General features: G+C 33.7%; 1 protein-coding gene across 1 annotated transcript; it reads right to left on the reverse strand.

Annotated features, from left to right (window-relative positions):
- Positions 1–12,661: 12,661 nt before the first annotated feature.
- On the reverse strand, positions 12,662–15,304 carry LOC107780962 (L-ascorbate oxidase homolog). Its single transcript, XM_016601587.2, has 2 exons — positions 13,807–15,304; positions 12,662–13,220 (listed from the first exon to the last, which is right to left on the reverse strand). Exons 1-2 carry the CDS (start codon positions 15,174–15,176, stop codon positions 12,917–12,919), a joined length of 1,674 nt encoding a protein of 557 aa, XP_016457073.1. The 5' UTR covers positions 15,177–15,304; the 3' UTR covers positions 12,662–12,916.
- Positions 15,305–22,537: the final 7,233 nt, after the last annotated feature.

The following is a 22,537-nucleotide window of genomic DNA, read 5'->3' on the forward strand; positions in this document are numbered from 1 at the left end:
ACAAAAATGCTAAGCAAGACCCAAAGGTGGCTGTTTATGCAAAGTCAGCCTTCCGGCGTCCCTTTTTCGGAAACATTCGGCTATTTATGACAAAACAGCGTCACCTGACTTATTTATGACTCTTTTAAAAAATTGACACATCTTTTTTTTTTCTCTTTTTTTTTATTTATTTATTGATTTTGGCTATTTTAGCAAAAATGGGGTCGAACCCGACGAGGGTTGCCTACGTATCTCACATCCGGTGAGAATCAAACCGGCGTAGTTCGGGCTATCGTGAATAGAGAAAATCAAATAAACCTAGAAAACAAGAATATATATTTTTATACTATTTTTTTTCTTTTGAAAAGAGATAAAGACTAAAGAAAATATTTATTATTATTTTTTTAGGAAATATTTGGACTATTAGTCTGAATTTATAAAAGGGGTACTACGAAAGAAACAACATTTTTTTTTGAATTATGAATTTTCCGTTTTTTTTTACTTTTAAATAAATACCTTCTTTTTTTTTGATTTTGAAAAATGATAAAAAGAAAATTTTTATATTTCTTTTTTTAAAAAAAATCAAATAAAAAGAAAATTTTTATTTATTTTTTTTTTAAAATCAAACTAGAAGACAATCTTTTTTTTTTATATATATTTTTTAGAAGAAATTCCGGCGAGGTTTCGACACTACTCGGACATTGGTTTTTCCAAAAGAAGTAATTATCTCCTTACGCTGCTATTTTTCCCTTTTATTTTTAGAAACCGGTCAGCATGCGGAACTGAAGCAAATAAATGCGCAAAACAAATAGGATGCAGCAGGATGGTCTTTTCATTTCAGGTTGCTAGTCCTAGACGGACCCAACCCCTGTGTTGAGTCCCCTAAGTCAAATGCAACATGATGCAAATAAGCGTTCCTACTAGGGATCCGGCATGAAGTTTCGTTATACTAGGTTCACAACCTGGGTATTTGTTCTAGACTGTGTACCCGAGCGGACAACTCGAGTCGAGGAGGGGGCTACGTACCGGGGACCCGCGAGATCGTCCGGCTTTGTAACTTGTCCGACCTCTTTCTTATTTCAGGTATTGACACTAACAGAATAGGGAGTCTCGACCAGCGAGCTTCTCCCCGGAGGTAAGAAGAGAAGAGTTTCGGCACAGTTTATATACAGTTCAAATAATATCAAAGCGGTAAAAGACAACATTTAGCACGTTATGCAAAAACATGTAATAAAGATCAGATAATAAATCCAAATATAACAATTATTCTAAGCTCGAATTCTTGAACCCTGAACCAGTGGTTCTGGGTTGAACCAATCCCCAGCAGAGTCGCCAGAGCTGTCACACCTCCTTTTTGCGCGCCCGCCCCGAAGGGTAAAAATGCGCGAGGGAGTTTTTTCAATTTAAGTGACAATATTCGAAATGAGATTATTTATTTAATTCAGAGTCGCCACTTGGGAAAGGTTTGGTTTTTGGTGTCCCAAGTCACCGGTTTATCTTGAATCCCAAATCGAGGAAATTTTTGACTTTTCCAAATGAAGTCTGCGAACCAGAAATTCTAAGTAAGGAATTCTGTTGACCCGAGGGAAGGTGTTAGGCACCCTCGAATCCCGTGGTTCTAACACGGTCGCTTAAATTGTTATAATGGCTAAATATCTGATTTAAATACATGTTGTGACTTATGTGCTTTTATTAAGTTTAAACCGCTTTTATTATCATTTATTTTTATAGAATTGCAACGTCGTGAAAATGCATCTCGAACCACGTCACAATCAATGCACCCGTAGTTGTTAACACATTTCGACTCCGTTGAGATTTGGATTCGGGTCACATCAATGTGCACCCGAGTTTAAGAATGTAATTTAATTAAGCCGCGCCTAAAGAGCCTAACGCGTTATTATTTTTGGGAAAGGCCATGAAATTTACTAAACGGCCTATCCTGAATTCTAAATATTTATTATGTTTAGTTATTAAGGGCCCCGCAATTTATATTTTTTATTTGGCGAGGCTCGTTTCTATTTTAGAAAGGATATCCTAAAGAGTCTACATTTCTATTACATTTGTCTCTAATAAAATGAAAGAAAGAGGATTATGTGCTAATTACATGCTTGACCAGCTTCGGATCCTTACTTGATTATCTGATTTTATGAGGCGTGAGTTATTTTGTGCCTTATTTCATGGATGAGCATGTTGTTAAATTGTCAGGGAAATTAATATACAAGATTAATAGAACTGTTAAAAGCTTATGATAAATGTTCTTCAGATCCGAGTTTGAAACTTGCTTATTTAAACCAAATCAGTGGAATTAACTTATCGGAAACTACTACTAATAGAGTTTGAACAGGATCCTGTGAACTATCTACAAAGATTCAATAAAACTAAATATCATATCTGGTGAGCTTAAAGCATTCTTTTCTATACATGCAGAATATTAGTTGAAAAGTTACCTAATTATCTGTGTGTTAAAACACTCATACATTCCTCATTAGACAACCCATTAAGCAAACGAAATCACAATTTAGGACGGACTAAGCTGCGATTAAGTACAAGGCTACCTAACGTGTTTCTTTATTGAATTACAAACTAAACAAATTACATAGATCTTAATAACATTCGTAAAAAAAAAAAAAAAAAAACTGTAACTGCAGCAAACGAATGATTAAACTTCTGCATATCTTTGATTTCATGCTTTCATTGTTACATCAGATGCAAAGTCTTAGTATGTACCTGGATGTTGGATACAACAGAAGAAGCAAGGGGTCAGTAGGACAAAGACGCAACACCAAACAGCAGCAGTAACAACAGGTACAAATAGGACAGCTCCCAGTGCAGGATACAGTTAGAACCGATAAAAATGGCAGAAAGGCAGCAGCAGACAATGCAGTAGGAAACAGAAATCCAGACAATCCAATTCCAAGGGAATCAACCAAGGCAAACCAAACCGACACACTTTAGCTGATACTTGAAAGAAAAGAAAACTGACTGAATAGGCTGAGCAGGCTAAGAATTGAACAAAAGCAGGAAGAAAACTAGTTTCTGATTTCTGTATTTTTATCCCTCTTACTATCTATTTCTTTTCAAGATCCAATGTCCAATTTCAGTCTTGGAATCTATTTTTTGGCTATCCAAAAGAATTCTTTTCCAGTTTTCTATTTTTCAGAACTCAACTCTCCTCACAATGTTCCCTCTCAATTCACCCTGTTTTTTAATGTCTGTCTGTGTGTGTCTATCCCTCAATGTGTGTCCCCCTTTTATCAGCCTCAAATCAACCCTTTAACAGCCTGTTTAGACCATCAGAACACCCTCCCATGTGCTACCCCTTTTCAGTTTCCACCCACTATTTAAATAAGAGCACAACCCCATGATATTCCCCTGGCAGGCTTAACTTTTTAGTAATGTTTATTATTTCTGAAACTTAAAGCAGAATATGGGCAGCAGGATGTAGTCTGACAGCATATGCTGTCAAACTATTTAATTCAAAAAGCACTTAGGCAGGGCACAGGCTGTGCACAAATGCACATGTTGTGCACAAGTGCACATGCCCTCCAATTTCAGAACTGTGACTAAACAGAACATTGATTTTTACATTTCTGATTCAAATTAACAATTATAAGCACTAAACTCAGTTCCTAAATGATTCAGGTCATGCTTATCAAAAGTAAATCGATTTGTTATTGTTCAGGCAGCTGAAACTAATTGACGACACATGTCGACTCGACTATATTAATCATAACATGTACAATCGTAGCCAAAATCAGACATTTAACAGTATCGAACACCTGATTTGAATTGTACTGACTAAGCAGAATTGTACTCGAGGAATCAGTTAATCAGTTCAAATTTGAAATTCAGCTAATTACACAACACATACATACATACACATTATCAGAACAAGTAGCAGAAGGACTCAAAACACCGAGGTTCAGGCAAAGTAGACAGGACACAGTTGGTAAAACTCGAAACACAAATTTCACAAAAACATGAACACCCTTTTAAACAACATATGGACTAAAAAGAATAAAGAAAAGAAAGCAAAACTCACCTTAAGTCCCGAAAAATCAAAACCTTAGCTTGGATTCGAATAGACCTTTCTTAGGGCTGAACGGACTTTAATTGAGAAACACTTCGATTAAGGTCCATTAAACCTTAATCTCTTGGTTTAAACGAAATACGGACCAGTGACGAGGAACCCTAAGGTTCCAAAAATTAGATCTGGGATTCATGCTTCCCTGGTCAGATTTGGACCAAACCAAGCATGGTTTGGTCACAAGGGGGGTCTGGGGAGTGTCTGGTGTGAAACTGGGGTTAAACGGTGTAAGTCAAGTTCCGACTCGAATCTTCAAACGAAGATTCGAGAAGGTGGGAAGGGATTCGAGTTAAGTGGTTAACAGATCCATGTTCAGGATGGCAAGAGGGTTCTATGGTGTTAAGGGTGGGGTCACCGGCGTCCATGCCGCCGGCTTTCATGGTGAAGAATACAGGGGCGGCTAGGGTTTTGGAGGGGAAGGGGATGAGGACGAAGGTGACCTAAGGCTGGGGTTCGGATAGGGGGGGGCAGGGTAAGGTTATGGGTTTATATAGTTAGTGAGGGGTTGATTCCTAACCGTTGGATGGGGTGAGATGAAGGGTCAGGATCTCTTGGCCGATGGGGGACGGTGTCGTTTTAGACTAAAAAGGGTTGGGTCGGTCTGGGTGAGACGGGTCGGGTCTATTAGTGGGTACGGGGTGTGGGATCTTGGCCGTTGGATCAGTTTGGTTTGAATGGTTGAGATGGATTGGTATTGAAACGACATAGTTTTGGTGTCAAACTACGTCGTTTTGTGGCCTGGGGGTGGGCTGTTCGGACCGGTAACTTGGGCTGCTCATTTGGGCCCTAAATTTGAAATGGGGATCAGCCCAACTTCAACAAATTTTAACCCTTTTTTTTTCTTTATTTCCAATTTTCTAAAAACACACAACCTAATTAAATAAAATTAAAACCATTAATTAACGTTTAATGTTTTTATCACACACATATAAAAATGTTAAAAGTAGGTAAGATTAAACAAAACAACAAATCAGGATAAAAATGCGTATTTTATGATTTTCTATTTAACAACCGAATTACGGTTCAAATTATGCCTGACACACACATTTTTTGTATTTTATTTTAATAGAATAGCAATGGGCAAACATCATAAACAATTAACAAAGTGTCACATAAAATCCAAAAATTGTACAGCAGGACCATTTGTTATTATTTTTTATTTCTTTTGGAGCGATTGTCGCGTAAGACAAAAATCACGTGCTCACAGCGGTGACATGAGGAGTGTTCCCAGCTAAGGAAATTGTACAACCGACAGTCGTTGATCCTGCCAGTTTCATGGTATGGAAGGATGAAGCATTTGAAATCTGGTCAAGAGGATGGGCTCAATTATATCCAGAGTCTGATCCATCAAGAAAATTGCTTGAACAAGTATGTATTCTTTCACACACTTTGGTGTCTCAAGTCTTGATTTTTTTTCAAAAAAAAAAAAACATTCCGGTGCACTAAGCTCCCGCTATGCGCGGGGTCTGGGGAAGGATCGGACCACAAGAGTCTATTGTACGCAGCCTTATCCTACATTTCTGCAAGAGGTGGTCACGTATAACAACTTTACCAGTTACTTCAAGGCTCCCTCCATTTAACAATTTATAATATTTTCGTTAATGCTATGGTATTTGGCCATGACTTCACTTGCAAATACTAAAGTCATTATTTGCAAGTAGAACTTTGGCCGTCAGTATTTCCAAATACTAACCTTAAGTATTCAAAATGCTGGTAAAGTAACGAAAAACTTGCTTGAAGAGTATTTCGAGTGAAATAATGGTTTTTCAATCACAGCACTTCAATTTTTTTCCCTTGAGTAAAAGTTTCACATCCATATAAACTTTTTCAACTTCAACTTCAAATACTAATCTTTACCGACTTCAACCAAATATTGTCCGAACGCCTAGTTTACTGATAATATTGCTCTTTCAATTTGTTTACAGGTTCAAAACAGTTACTACTTGGTCAGCCTTGTCGATAACGATTATATCAATTGTGATTTATTTTCCATTTTCAGAGATAATCTAAATTAAGCTACAAGACTCAGCTTCTCATCCTTTATAGTGCCATTTAGGCCTATGAAGTTTCATCTTGGTTTTATTGGAAGTTATTACTATCATTATTGTTCTATTATTGTTGTTCTGTAACAGGAATAATTTAAAGGGATATCTTTCCCTTCAATTTTTTTCGTCTGCAAATCTGATTTTATAAGAAAATATCGCATTACAGTGTCACACCTCTTCTTCTATATGCTACTATTTTTCTATTATTCACAATTTTTTGTTACTACAGTATATCATTAAATAGGATATTATATGGCTGTCCAACGGGACGGGCCGTACCGTCCAGGTCCCGTCCCGCGTCCCGTCCCACTTCATTTTAAACGGGATGGGCCAATGTTAAACGGGACACGGGATGGGACATGACGACCATTTCATCTCGTTTGTCCCGTCCCATTTCGTCCCGTCTCGTCCCGTCCCGCCTGTCCCGTCCCATCTCGTCCCGTCCCGTCCTGCCTGTCCCGCGAGTTTTTATGGTATATTTGTGAAATTTCTGTTGTATTTGATAAGTATAAAACAAATCCAACTTATGCACCGGCCATTAATGAAATGATTGCAAAATTTGAAAAGTATTTTTTCCCTATTCCCCAAGTTTATTTAATTTCTACAATACTTAACCCATATTTAAAATTAAGAGGTGCAAAGGGACTTGTTCGTAAAATTTATCAAAATTTAGCAATTCCAGAATATGAACAACCATCTCTCGAAGACTTCCAAGCTCACATATATTCTTATGCTAGAATCTAAATCAATGTTTGATAAATATAAATCTATTGAAATAACAAGTGGTGAAACTGCTCCTTCTACTTCTAAGTCTAGAGTAGAAATTCTATGAAAAGATATGGATGATATAACATGTTTTGATTCCTCTATTGATGATGAACTTGATTCTTAGCACCGGAGAATGCTTTTAGCGCAACAATATTTCAAATCGGAGATCATAGACATTCATTAGCAGATGACAACCTAGAGATTTCCGTATTATTCAGAGATTGGATTAATGCAGAAAGAAGAAATCTTGGTTTTGAAAAATTAAACACTAGGAAAGAAGAAAAATACAATGAGATACTTAGCACTGGGACCGATGACGACATGAAGCTCATAGAACATCAATCAACATTGCCAATTCCAGAACAATGTCCGAGAGATATTATTGATAAGTTACAAAGAAGCTATATAGGAGCTTACAAATATTAGTATCATAATTTGTAATGGCTACTAAGAGGCCTAGTTCAAACAGAACCTTTCCTAGAAGGTGAATGCGTAGATTAGGTGCTCTTCAAAAGAATTATATTTGTATTTGAGATTTAAAAGTTCCATTAATAAAATAAAAGGCTATAAGCGTTGAATTTTTTTATGAATTGTCTTAGTTACTTAATAGTTAATATTTTGAAATTATATTAAATAAATTATAACTCTATTATAAATTTATAATTACTAGAATATTTCATTACAAGTTTTTTGCTTTAATATTTTATAATTCTTTACTTAGTTTTCTAATTTTCGTTTTAACAAAATAACATTTAAGTTTATTAAATAAGTCAAAAATCTAGTCGTTGCAAACTTTAAAAACATAGTAATTTTCAAAAAACTAGACATTTTTTTTTAAAAAAAAATACACTTAAGGCCCACGAACCCGTCCCGTCCCATCCCGTTTGTTAGCGGGACGGGATGAGACGAACGTTTCATCCCATTTTTCCCGTCTCGTTTCGTCCCGTCCCGCCACCGTCCCGCTTAAATGTCGTCCCGTCTCATCCAGTCCCGTTAATTTCGTCATGTCCCGTCCCGTCCCGTTGGACAACCATGGGATATTATCATGTTTAGCCTGCGCCAGAAATTTACATTCAGTAGCTGGAAAAGTGTATAAAATGTGTATAATTTTTGTACAGTTAGACCTCTCTATAACAACACCTATATATAACAACACTTCATTATAAAAGCCAAGCTTTTCCCGAACCAAACTTCATATTATGTTATAATATATGTTCTCTATAACATCACATCGCTATAACATCCAAAAATATTCGAAACAAACGAGGCTGTTATAGAGAGGTTTGACTGTATATAACATACAGAATATTCATATATACCAAAAAATATAGTTTTTTCGACTATTATTTTGAGAGTGGCTATACAATGTCATTTTTCTTAATTATTATAAATTGCACTTAGCCCTTTGTATTTATTGATTCAATGTATTATTATGTTTTAGTATGTATGTAAGCATCTTATATATATTTCATCCGTCTTTGTGATACGTAAATTGCCTTATAACTAGATCATAAAATTAATATGATATATATAAATATAACAGGCGGAGATACTTGAGCAATATTATACGGTTGTATGTTGCTTCAAAATGAGGGCTAAATCTGTTTTAGTATAAACAATGTTAGTCTAGATTGATGTTTATGTTTTATAACATTTTACATTTGTTGCAACTGCGCAAGATAAAGGTTAATGTCATATATATGCAGAGAAAACGTTTATTTGCTTAAATATTTTCTCAAACCTATGTTCACGAGGTTCTCTTACAATTATTTTATAAGATAACACAAGTTTTTCCTGAATTATCATATATTTTTCTTTTTAATTTTTTTTTATTGATTTTATGGCTCTTTACAAATTTGTTTTTAGTTTTATGATCTTACCTCTTTATTTATATATGAAAAACTTACTTTTACACGTAAAATATCTAAAAAAGTTATTTTTTTTAAATTTTAAATGGTACAGGAACATGATATACAAATAGCACAAATGCCTCTTTAGGACTATGATAGAAGAGAGAGATAAGTAAATTGAAGAGTTAAAAGAAGAAAAAAAGCTAAGTACTGTAAATATGTGCAAACAATCTTTTGTCGAAAAGTAACATAAAAGTATCAAAAATACTAGAATGTGACAAGAGTATAATAAGAGATTAAGCTAGCGTTTGGATATATATTCGGTCGAAACTTAAAAAAAGAGTTTTTGAAGTTGTGTTTAAAATATATTTTGGAAGTTGAAGTTGAGTTTGGACATGCATTTTATTTGAAAAAAAACTTGAAGTTTTGTAAGTGAAACAAAAAAAATTACCCAAAAATTGCTGTAAACCAGTTTTCGGGAACCTGAAAAAAATAGTTCAAATGATGTTTTCAAAAAAAAAAAAAAGTTGAAAAAATTGTACAACTCTACTTTGAGAAGGTAGGGAGGATGTTTTCAACAAAGAAATTAATTTTATAAAATCTGGAATATGGGGGGGGGGGGGGAGGGGTTGGGAGGGGATTAACCATCTCTAGAGCTTCATCAATTTCTGAATAATAGATTTAGGATTTTATTTTGGTAAAAATAAGTTGAATCTATGATGTTTATGAAATGCTGAATTTAAATATGGTTAAGAATTGCTATCACACATAGTGTTTTTTTTTGTTGGTAGATGCACATACTTTTAGCAGTTTAAAATGATAGGATATATTGTTCTTGTCTGCATGTATTTACACACTTTCTCATTTAAAACCGAGTCTCTTGATAGAATTCAAAACATTATAGTAATCCTTAATTTTGAATATTTGACATGCTAATAAAAATATTTATAAGAAAATAAATGAAGCTGACCAAATATCCAGTAAATAAACAAACAAGAAATTTTTACCTCCTATAGCAAAGGTTAACCCCTTATTTATTTTAAATAAATACCATTTAAAAAAAATTATATTCTATAGATACATTTTAAGGTTTATAGCAAAATATTTAATTTTGGTTACCTTCTAGCCCTAAGCCACTAAATACGCTATTCAGTTACACTATTTTCTTTTCCTCTCTATTTGATTCATCTCATTCTCTTCCCCATACGATGCTCAATCTCAAAAGGGCACGAATTTCTTTCCCTTTCACTGAGGCAGCGATGGACCACCAAAAGGGCACGAATTTCTTTCTCTTTCGGTGAGGCAGCAATTGAGTCATTCTGCAGCAAAGGCAGCGATGGACTATAAAAAGTGAAGGCAACGATGAAAATTTTGACCAATTTATCTCTGTTGGTGTTTTTGTTTTATTTATTAGAGCAAACCTCAATCGCTCGTCGGCTAGTTTTAAATGTTGGAATAGTTTAAAGCTATGTAGGGCAGAATTGTTAGGATTGATGGTTGTTCCAATTCTGTATGTGAAAGTACTTGAAGATGAGATTCAAAGTTGCAGAAAGCAAAAAAACTTTTTATAAGCAAAAACTTATGTTTGAAGACAGTCTCAGAACTTGCAATGATTATGCAGCTACGGTGGGTATATAGTTCAACGTGTTGTTCCTCTTGTATTTGTAAAATAATGATTATGGAAATTAAAACGTTAGCTTATTAACGTAAATATAAATGATATAAATGAAACACAAATTAATTCGAGCCCACTGAATTCACAGTGTTTCCTTAAGGAATTTAATCCCCTCATAGTACCCAAGGTTATGGATTATTTCCTCCCAGGATAGAACGAATTACACACTGGTGTAGCGGTACTTCAAACCCCAATGTTTCAGCGAACACAAAGTTCGGCAACAAATCACACTTACTGTTGCTTTCTTAGTAGTTTAAAACAATGCAGAACAAGGGAAGAGAAGTCAGAAATTCGTATGGAAAATCTGAGAGGAAGGAGTGCAAAGTATAGCTAACGTTGAGTTTTCTTGGTGAAGAGAAGATCAATTGCTCTCAAGTTTTCAGTGTGTCTTTAACAGGTTGATTGCACCCTCTATTTATAGTGCATTTAGCTGCTAAAAATGGACACGCTGCCACTCATGAAGTGGAGCACTTGGCCATGGTGGACAGAGCACCAGGCTGTTTACTAATGGAGCAATCAATATGGCAATGGTGGCTGGAGCACTACTCATGGTGGAATGAGCACTTGCTCATTAATATTCACGGATTGGAAAACATCTGTTACAAACACGGATAATATTACGTTAATATTCACTATTAACAAATAAATTTGGTCCAAAAAATTAATCAATCAATGATTTGACCAAAATCCGCCGAAGCCGAAGCCGAAGCCGAAGCCGTAGCCGAGCCGAGCGACGACGACGGCGCGAGACTTGCCTTCTTCTTAACTCTTTAAGAGCTACATGGAGTGCATTTGTATATAAACCCACCAAACTCCTTTTCCGCTACCAATGAGGGACAATGTCTCATTAAAAGGAGAGGGAAACTTAAAATTTTACTCAAAATTTTCATTTCCCTTCATTTCTCATTCACCCTCTTTTTAATACATTTCTATATTAAAAAGAAACTCAACACAACGTCCCCACGATAAATCCCTCTGCTACGCCGGCGGTGACAACCGTGTCGTCTCCCTTGACTGTCGTACCACCGCCACATCCCTCTCCGCCCTTATTGCCCATCTTTCCCGCTCCCTTTACATTGTAATTCAATGTGTCTCATTGTATTCCATGTATTTCATTGTATTCACTATTTTTTTTTCTCATTGTATTTCAATGTATCCCGCTGTATTATATGTATTTAATTGTATTCACTGTCTCGCTATATGCCATGAATGTATTCATAAGTTTTTTAATTAATATAATTTATGTATTCAGATTTATTATTTAATTTCTCTGAAGATTGCTATGTTTTGGGGTATTTTTCGGTTGAGAATCTTTTTTATAACTGAAAATACAAATTGTGTGTTATAATTGAGTTTGTTGAGTTATATTAGGAGTCTATTATGTTAATTGATTTACTTTCCGTTTTAAAAACAGTGTAATCCCATATTTCACGTCGTGAATACAGTCGAATACAATAATTTGTCAAGCTGTAATCCCATGTTTCATTCCATGAATACAGTCAAATACACTCGAATACAACAACTGATTAGCTGGGCTTCCCTGATTCACGCCTAGTTTTTCTACTGTATTCATGAATACAATAGCTTAAATACATCAAATACATCTTATAACCACATCAAAGTATCTATAATCCGTAATATAGCAAATGGTATCTATAGATGACTACTTACTACTAAAAGATAGTGTTTTATGAAAATTTCTCAATAAACAAATATAGAACAAGGGAAAACAAAGTAATTTTCAGGGTGGTCGTTTCGCTTTATATTCATACCCAGAAGTCACTTTTTTTGGTTATAAATAATTCATTCGGTTTTGTATTCACTACCAAAAAATCACTTTTTTTCTTTTGTACGTAAAATTATTTTACTTTGCTCTAATTATCACAATAGTCACTTTGGACAAATTTTTTAACTTTCAACCGAAAAAATCTCTTATGCCCTTGACACTATAAGTTCTCCCATTTATGTAATACCTTCTCTCTCTCTCTCTATATATATATATATGGTATTTTATTTATAAATAAAATAACTTTAAATTATTTTATTTTATATTGGGTATTTTATTTATAAATAAAATAACTTTAAATTATTTTATTTTATTTTATATCATTATATCAATATTATTAAAATGTTTAACAGGAAATCTGATAAAGATGAATTGAGGTAAGACAAGAGCTTTAGACATTGGGGTAAGTAACCTTCAATTTTGAATAATCTTAGTAACTAGATCGAGAAAAAGAATAAAAAGATAGAGAGAAAAGACAAAAATCTCTATATTCTTATTTATAAATGAACGCATTAAGAACAAATAATACATTCATTTCAAAACTAAAATTATGTTTTACACAAGAAAGAGACCAAAAAAATATCTGTTTCACTTGGACTTAAAAACTTGTCCTTCTCCAACTTATACTCACTCTTGTTTTTTCTTTGCTCAAAAAATGTACAATAAAAAATCACAGTACAAAGGACAAAATATATTTTTTTTAAAATTCACAAGAATGAATTAAATTTAACCAGATTTATAAGGAGTAGGACGCGGCATGTCTTTAACGAGACCACAAAGAAGCTCATTGTCAGGCATGTTGTATTCATCTTTAATTGAGCGATTTGGAGAGAGGACACTGAAATATAATTGATGTCCTAAGTAATTTCTCTCCAATGAATTTGATCTCAAATTCCATAATCCAGCATTGTCAAGAGTTGTCATAACAGCTGCCCATGAATTAGGGTACACTTGGATTGTGTTCCTACTCACTGCATCAAGTAAGTTGTAGTTCCTTCTCTTCTCTGGGGTCCACCTCCCTGGTTCAATCCTGCATGTGTCACGCATGTATTTCGTTAGTGGCGAAACCAGAAATTCTAACAAGTAAATTTGGAAAAATGCCAAAAAATGGTATACCTAGATCTCGTATTCAAGTGGATTCAACAGTGTATATATGTAAGAAAAAATTTATAGTCATCCTACTTGCACAATATAATTTTCCGATGAGGGGATTCAATTGAACGTAACCCCCTTCATTCCCTTACGCTTCAACACTACCTTTTGTTAGTCATACTATGTTGCTCGGACTCTCCATGCATATCGGATCTTCCAAAAATAGTGCATTTTTTGAGGATCCGACATGGGTGCGATAACATTTTGGAAGTCCGCACAACATAGGTCATATCGTTATGAGTCATATCGTCAACACAATCAGGTTAACTATAAAATAACTAAAGGTGCACCTCCACCGCGCGTAAGTATCAATTGGTTCATCCGAAGTTCTTATAATTTTCGGATGAAGAGGCTATAATAGGTTAAACTATATTGATAGTGTAAAACATACATAACTTAAATCCAAAGTAATTATTAGATAATATAAGAAATTTCAAGTATTTAGATTTATTAGAGATACTTACCCAACAGCAAAGAAGGAGTAACCAGACAAATGCCAAGATTGAACACTCTTGCCATGGTTCTCAAAAATGATTTCCACAAAGTTGCGGTAAGTGGCATTGACAACATTAGGTGCAAGAGTGATCTTATCTTGTGCTTCTTTCCCTGATGCTGGCTCATAATCATCCTTGATCAAGTCATACTTGAACACCTTGTCACCAACACCATAGTACTCAGCCAACTTAATTGGTGTTGCGGGATCCACGTGCGAGACACCGTTGATGGCATAGCGAAGCTTGCCATCGACGTTGCCAGCCGAAGTCACTAGCTTGATGGTGCGCGTGATGTTGATCTGACCATAATGGTAAGATCCCTGGGGGTTAGGTCTAGCTGCGCTTGCGGTCAAATTCCAACGGAAGGAGCGGAACTGGTTCAGGGACCAGGCCCAGCCTTCTGGTGCCTTAGGCAATTCAGGCGAGGCGGGTCCCTTGCCATTGGCATAACGGATTGTGGCGGTAGCAACATGTGGTTCCTTGGTGAACCTCGTGGAGGCCACGAGGAAATAGTCCTTGGGATCCTGATCAGCAGTTATCAGAACAGACATGCATTGTCCCAAGTGGACGTCTAGTGATTCGTACACGTTTTGCACCGTGTGAGAACCTTCGATTTCAACAAGTTTCATGGTGTGGCCTTGGAATCTAACATTAATAGAATCCTTCATGCCAACGTTGCAAAACCTGAACCTGTATGTCTTTCCAGGGGTTAAAGTGTACATTGGCTCATCCTTACCATCGCCTTTCCCGCTCTTTCCATTGATAATCACACCTTGTGGCCGTCCAAGAGCGCGCCCATTATCCAACAAGTTTTTCAATTCGGTGTGGCTCTTGGTATACCAATCAGCCACAAGGACCATGAAATCATCCTCAGGGGTATCAAACGGAACAGGGATCAGCGCGCGGCTAAGGACGCTTATGCCACCGAAACCACCAGCAGCGCGGTGTAGGGCGGTGGAAGGGTAGTAGTAGTAACTTCCAATTTGATCCTTGACCTGAAAACGATAGGTGAAATTAGCCCCCGGAGGGATCGGGCAATTGGTACCAGGGGTTCCTTCTTGCCACGAGTTCTTCCTCTGTTGGACGCCGTTCCATGTAAAAAGGAGCGGCTCGTCCAACTGGTTGAACACATTGACAACAATGTTATTGTTGGATGTACCATTAATTCTAGGGCCGGGGAATTGGCCATTGATTAAAATGATTTTTTGTGGAACACCAAGAGGAGAAAGGGTGCCATATGTAACTTTCCATTCGTGAAACAAATAAGGATCCTCTCCATTTACAAAAAAGCAAGGAATTGCTAGCAAAATTGCTAACACAAACCTCAACCTATTATTCATTATTTTATTTTTTTCTCTCGTCTTTCTTTTGGTTTTTCGATTCTTTAAACTTGGTTTTATTTTGAATCGAAAAACCAAAATTAGAACCAGAGAAAAGAAATAAGGAAACAAAGCTTAAAAGAACATAGATTGGATATTTGTTTTCTGAAAGGGAATTTGGCTATTTAAACTGTAAATTCAAAGGGTGATAACCATTCAAATTTTCCTTCGTTGCCCGTAAACAACGTTCTCCTATTGGTCTTTAATTTCTCTTGTTGTTTGGTCTTCCTTCAATATCTCACTGCTAAATTTTTTTTCCTAAACACAATTTCTGTTATACCGAAAAAAGCTAATAAAATTAATTTATTTAATTAAACATAGAATATGTACATAGAGGAGTACAGTTGAATTTGTCATTCCCATAATCCCATTCCTCCCTTTAATGCTCCGGTTGCATAAGGTGGTAATCAAGCATAACTTCCCGAGAAAGCAATAAAGTAGCTCACTTTTTGGCAAAGAAAGCTTCTAGTCAGTCCAACATCACCAAAACAACTCACTTTACGGTTCCCTTCCATTAGTAGAATCTATAGTTCGTTCTGATAGAGAAGGAACATATATTGTGAGAACAATTTCGGATAGTATATGTACCAAGTTAGTTGAACTTGGTAATCAAAATGCCTTAGAAGGCATTTCTATGGTTTTGTAATATCTCTAACATCTTTAAGCATTTATATATATATATTTCTTATTCTGTCAAAAAAAAAAAAATCTCATTCCTCCCATTTTCTCCAAATCACTAAGTAAAATGGTTAACTGTTTTTCTTCAGTACAAGTAATGACTAAGTGGTCGTTTGGTACACGAACTAAATGATTTCGGGATTATAGTCCTGAAATTATAATCCCTAGACTAATTCATCCCACCTGGAAGATAGGATAAAATAATACCAAGTTTGATGAGATAAGGTGGTATAAGATGAAATATTCAGGACTTAAGTTTATACTATATTTGGTTGACAATATAAATTTATCCCGCGACAAATTTGTATTGTCAACCTTACATAGTATAAATTTAGTACCACACTTTATTCCACCTTATCCCGCGTACCACTCGACCCCTAAATATTCAACTAGTGAGGTTATGCCCGAGCTAAGCCCGGGCCCAACGACTATTATATGTGAGCAATCCTTCGATAGTCCTTTATGTTAGTTTATTTTTAAATTACATAATTTCATTAATACAAAAGATGAATATACTATAATAGTATTCTTTTTAGATGTGAAAGTTATATACTAATTTTTTAATCAAGGTTATAAAAAATTCTCATCGTTTGATTGGAAAGACTAAGATTCGTTATTACTTATTCTCATTTTTTTTGTGGTGCTTTGAACGCTTGAATTGTTTTAAGAAAGTGAAGTTTTTATTTTTTTCAGTTGTGTATGATCAATAGCTGTGGAGGTTGTATTAACTTTGATAATTCAAGAATTTCTTTCAGCATCGACGATTTCATCCAACCATGTTTATCCAATTTTTTTTGTAATTTCTAAAGTACTTAAGGAGCTCCCCTTTTACATAAATTTATAACCAACCTCTCCCGCTACATATGTCTTTATTATCAAACTGCTAAATTTGTCGCGCTTCGCGCGATTATTTTGTAAACAGTTTCATAGATTTTTGAGATATTTTTTGTTAAATTGGATCGAGGTAGACAAAGAAAAACTGTGAGAACTATTAATCTCATCTATAAAAAAAAATGTCAATGTCTATTGATATCATACTAACGATAATATAGGCAAGTAAACACCGACATATAGTCTGTTGCCTACATTCTTGTTTTTTAAATAAAAATATGGATAAAAATCAATTGCTCGTCCTACCTTATTATGACCATCCATACTTCTAAAATATTTCCAAATGTGTTTGGAAGAGATTTGGCGATACACTCTCTAGAAGTCTTAAAACACATTTTCCTGGATAGAAGTAAAAAAAAAATATAATAAATGATTGAATACTTACAGAATTGTTAAATCCTCTCGTCCTAACTCCTCCAAGCCTACACCTATTCATCGTACACACCTGATTTTTGTTCTCTCATTTAATAGTCATTTTCTAATTAGCTATTTTTCTGTTGGTACAAAAAAGTTGGATTTCAGTTTTATTTTTCTATTAATAGTTTATTTTAATTTCTTCTTGTTTTAGGAGAAGGATAAATTATAAAGAAAAATATTTTCTAGTAATTTTAGAACTCCGTTAAATATTTTTAGAATTTTTATAATCCTTATATAATATTTTTACCTATTATAGTACATATATTTGGTTATATCTTTTAAATAGCACTGTCGTTCTATATTTCTATAAGCATTTAAGTACATGATATTTGGTGTGCATTTAGTGTTTATCTTTATTTTCCTTCAGCTAATTTTCGTAAAATCTGAAGAAGTTGTTTTCCATTTTAACACTCTTCACATATAGACATTTTGCTCCTATCAATTTTTGCCAATGCTTACCTCTTTTATTTTTATTTTAAAACCCAATAAGTTTTGTGAATTAGAATTCATAAATAAAAAATACTGACACCATCTCTAAATAAAGTCACAACAAAAAAATTTATTGGATAGGTATACAAGCAGTAGATTTTAACAAAATTGCACTATCAATTATGACCATGAATAAGGTATAAGAGGTCAAAAAATGCATGATAATAACGTATTTTATATTCTCCATGTTCCAACACTAACCAAAAATTCTCCACAGGGCACTACAAAATCGACCAGAATCCATAGCAAGGAATTCTTCAAAAAAATTCTCCTAAACTACAGCTTACTCAAAAATTTATTTTATAGAGACACAAATTTCAACCACTACTTGAAAATCAAAGGAAATATGAGAAGAGAAAAGAAAACAGAAAAATGAGGAAATAGTTGAAGAAACTTATTTTGTTGTTAGATCCTTTTATATAGTTTAGGTATAAAGAGAACTAATAAAAATAAATGACAAAAATATAAAGCTAATTGACCATCGTTTCTTTCTCATATAAAATTAAAATTGTAGATGAAACTTTATTTTATCAATCAAAACTTCAGCCAAAATATAATGATGCGTCAATTATTATTCCTCATGATATACTTAGATGTCCTTCAAATTGCAATTGCTGAAAAAAATGCAAATTAAAAAATGACTTAACAACATCCTTATAAACAAAATAATCCAAACACAGCAATTACACATAACATTAATCAACCTGCAAAAGACAGTAAACTAAAATCAGTGAAGCAAAAAAAAAAGAGAAAGAAAACATCAGAAACTTATGATACACTAAACACAATGATAGTCTAATTTTCTGTAATTTAATCAGGGAAAGGCTTCAAAATTCAGAATTACAATATTTCCGGACTAAGATCAACGAAAAGTGGAAGAAATAAAATAACATAGATGGATAGTAACAATTTATTATACAATTTTCAATCTTTTCAACAAAAAAGGTCTCACAAGAAAGACACGAAATTTATCTACAATCGATGAAGTAGGAAAGAAGAAAGAAAAACAGTAGAAAATTACGAAGGAAGAGAGGGGGATCTTAGGAGGAGAAATAAATAATATAGTAGTCAGTGGCGAAGCCAAAAAATTCAAGGATGTACAAAATCTGTTTTTAATCAATAACAAGTAATATTCTACCCTATATGTAGTATAATTTTTCGGCAAAGGGTGATCAGTTGACCACCCTTCAACCAAAGTAGCTTCGCCCCTTATAGTAATGAGGAAATAAATAAATAGGGTCATTGTGTTAATAATGGTTGCAACTGAAGAGGTGGGAGAAATAAAGGTGAAAAGAGGTGATTTTTGGTTTCTAAATTAAGTAACGGTTGGAATACCTAAAGAAGAAACTTCACCGGGGCAATAGGAGATGAGTTGACACCTCTCTTTGGCCAAAGATCCTCTTTATCTTCTCCTTTTTTGGCTTTTATTATTTTCCCCTATTTATGTACTATTTAAAAAAAACATTACTTAAGGAGCTCCCCTTTTACATAGATTTATTACCAACCTCTCCCCGCTACATATATCTTTATTATTAAATTTGACTTTCCTTAAATAACATAAAATCTATACATAGTCATAAATATAATAAAGCACGTTCCAAAATAAGTTATTTTGTATATTATATATAATATTTTAATTAATAAATAATTTTTCTATTTCATAAATTACTTATTGCTGCAACACTGAAAGCAACATAGCATCAAAATTATAAAAACGTACAAATGCGAAATATGAAGAACAATTATGTATATAGTGTGTGTTATTATGGAATAAATTCTTATTTGGCACTTTCAATCCTAGTTCATTAAATAACAATACTTGTGTTGTTCTATTTGCTTTTCAAGCACAATTAACATTTTACGAACCCTACAATATAGGTTTGTAGTAATTAGCTTGTCCTTTTTTTAACTCTAAGATGAGTATTTCTATTTCACATTTTATCTCATATAAAATGATATCTCTTCGTCCCATTTTATGTGACACTCTTTCTTATTTTGTTAGTACTAAAAAATATTATCTTTCTATATTTCGTAATAATTTAGACAAGAGGGGTTATTTTGATGGTGAGCAACCTCCACTTCCAATCAAGAGGTTGTGAGTTCGAGTCTCCCCAAGAGCAAAGTGGAAAGTTCTTGGAAGGAAAGAATGTCGGGGGTCTATTTGGAAACAACCTCTCTACCCCAGGGTAGGGGTAAGGTCTACGTATACACTAATGAAATAATTTATAGCCAACACAAATATCGATGTCTTATTTTATGCCACAAATTTCAAAAGTTTTTTTTAGACCCCAATTTCATTCAGACACTATCATATATTGGGACGAACTTTTCTCTCTTATACAATCAAATAAAAAGTGCATTACTTATGTGAAATTTATTTTTCCTAATCAATCAAACTTTGTGTTATTTTAAGAGGAGCTTTATTCTTGTTAGATTTCTCCTAATTCTTCTAAACAGACGACCCTTAATAATATGCAGATTGGCTTTGGAGTTGTGTTGCACTAATCTTTTTAGTTTTAGGGAAATTATCAGCTATGTCAATTTATAGGTAGTTTATTATAAAAATTGGCCAATTGATAAAATATTACTATTATTAGTCAAATTAGCCAATTAGTTATTTGTAGCAAAAAAAAATTAATTTTTTGCTTTGTTTTGAGTGGGTATTATTGGAATAGATTGGACACAACTTAAGGAGCTTGAATCTCAGTTTGGGGATGATTTGGTAAAGTTTTGAGGTGGTTTGAATTGCAAATTCGGTAAAAATTGAACATGAAAAAAATGATATGTGTATCACACTGTGTATCATTTATGTATCACATATGTATCATATTTGTATCTATTGTGTATCACATGTATATCCATGTATACCTGTGTGTGAGATACATGCGTGATACATGTTTGATACATGTGTCGCAGAAGACTTTTTTGAACTCGATTTAATTACGAATTTTGATACAAAACTAGTCCAAATCGCCTCCAATCTTCCTCAAATTTTGTATATTGACTTATCTATATATTTTCAATGAATTTCAACTATACCCATTGAAAAAGTTCCTTTTTGTTTAGATTTTTGGAATATTGTATATATTTTTTGTATTTCATCATCTTATTTGCTACCTCATCCATAAAATTTCCTTTCCGTCTTGTATCTAGTGTTGCTAATCACGCTTAAAAATATGGAAGGTGATTTTTGCATGTGATTCTTTGAGAGAAAGAACCCTATTATTTGATTTTTCAATTTTTGTTGGCTAGTTTTGGTAAATCTATGATTAATGGCTAGAGTTTGGTAAGTTGAGATTTATTTGGGACACTTGTGTAAGTTTCTCATCTTTTTAGTGTTAATCAGTAAATTTATCAATGGTTTAAGGCTAACGAAGTAAATATTATCGGTGAAGTGTTAGTCTAAGTTATTAAGGGACCGTTCAAAAAAAGATTACTTTTCGGAAACCTTACTCTTTTGGAATCAGTGTTCGGCCATGAAAATTTTAAATTTCACTTGAAATTGAATTTCGGAATTTTTGAAAATTTGAGAACTCCAAAAAATTATTTTTTCAAGATTTTCATTTCAAATTACTCACAAAAGTTTAAAAATAGTTCTAAATTGTATTCATGTTCAAACACAACTCTAATTTTTTAATACTTTTTTACTTGAAAATATTTTCTTTTCCAAAATTTTACAATTCTTATGTCCAAACGTCCACTATGACTTCTCAAAATTTTTTATTTGTTTTTCCATCAATTAAATTTTCACGTTTTACTTTTTAGGAAGAGCCTAGTAGCTCATTATACTCGAAAAGGGCATTGCTGATGAACGTGTGAGACTGATGGAGTGATGGTGCTGAAAATAGAACGAGCTAGCCAATTTTCGAATTGATAAATGAAAAATAGTCAGTATTTACAAAGTTATTGAAGAATAACCACTGATTTGTTGCAATACAGAAAGTTCAAGCATTGGTGCACCTGTGTATAGAGCTGTCAAAACGGGCCAGCTCAGCCCAGCCCAAGTCTCGCGAGCTTTTAAATTTGGTGGGCTATGACGGGCCGGCCTGCCACATGAACGGGCCTTAAAATGGCCAGCCCAACCCAGCCCTAAGAGGGTCGCGGGCTAGGACGGGCCGACCCTTTAATTTTATTTTTTTTAAAAAAAATTTCTTTAAATCCTTAAATATTTTTTCGTGACATAGTCGATTAATCATGTAGATAATTTCTGTTTGCTTAGAGCGTACAAAAAATTGATATTTGATGAGGAATCTCGTAATTGAAATGCAAATTTTCTATATCTCTAATTCTTCTTTTTAAAGTTACATGAATATTTTTATAATGTTTTTTTTTCATTTTCCTCAGATTCAGGGATTGCTTCAATGAGTTTAAATGCTGAGATTTTTTAATTTAGGATTAATATCATTTGCTGATTTCATTATTATAGTCCATAAAAATTTTAAAATTCCTGAAATTTGCTAGTGGTCAATCGCTTTTTTTTTAGTGTATTCAAAATTGATCTTTTTCTATACTAAAGAGTAGCTTAAATATTAATAGTATATTAAAGTAATCCAAACTGATCATTGGCCACTTAAAGTAATATTTTCTTTTGAAAAATAATTATTATTGGCCAACTAAAACTTTTCGAGTTCGCTATTAATTAGGTAAAAGAAAAACTAATTTTGTCATATTACATGCATGTCAAAAATGTAAATTCTAATTGATATGAAAGGGCAAATGAGCAATCTAGGGTTAGGGAATAGAGATTATAGTTAATATATTTTTTTTAGTTTTTACTTTTTTAAATATTAAATATTTAGTATTTAATTAATTTGTTAATTTTTAGCCCACGGGCCGGCCCAGGCCCA

This window comes from Nicotiana tabacum, chromosome 11 (assembly GCF_000715075.1).
Source record: "Nicotiana tabacum cultivar K326 chromosome 11, ASM71507v2, whole genome shotgun sequence".
In the NCBI taxonomy this organism is placed as follows: domain Eukaryota; kingdom Viridiplantae; phylum Streptophyta; class Magnoliopsida; order Solanales; family Solanaceae; genus Nicotiana; species Nicotiana tabacum.

Bases quoted from the DNA above. Each gene is read 5' to 3' on its own strand.
- LOC107780962 (XM_016601587.2), bottom strand. From the start codon at position 15,176: ATGAATAATAGGTTGAGGTTTGTGTTAGCAATTTTGCTAGCAATTCCT. The intron at 13,221-13,806 runs GTAAGTATCTCT...TGACACATGCAG, and splicing joins TACTCCTTCTTTGCTGTTGG to GATTGAACCAGGGAGGTGGA.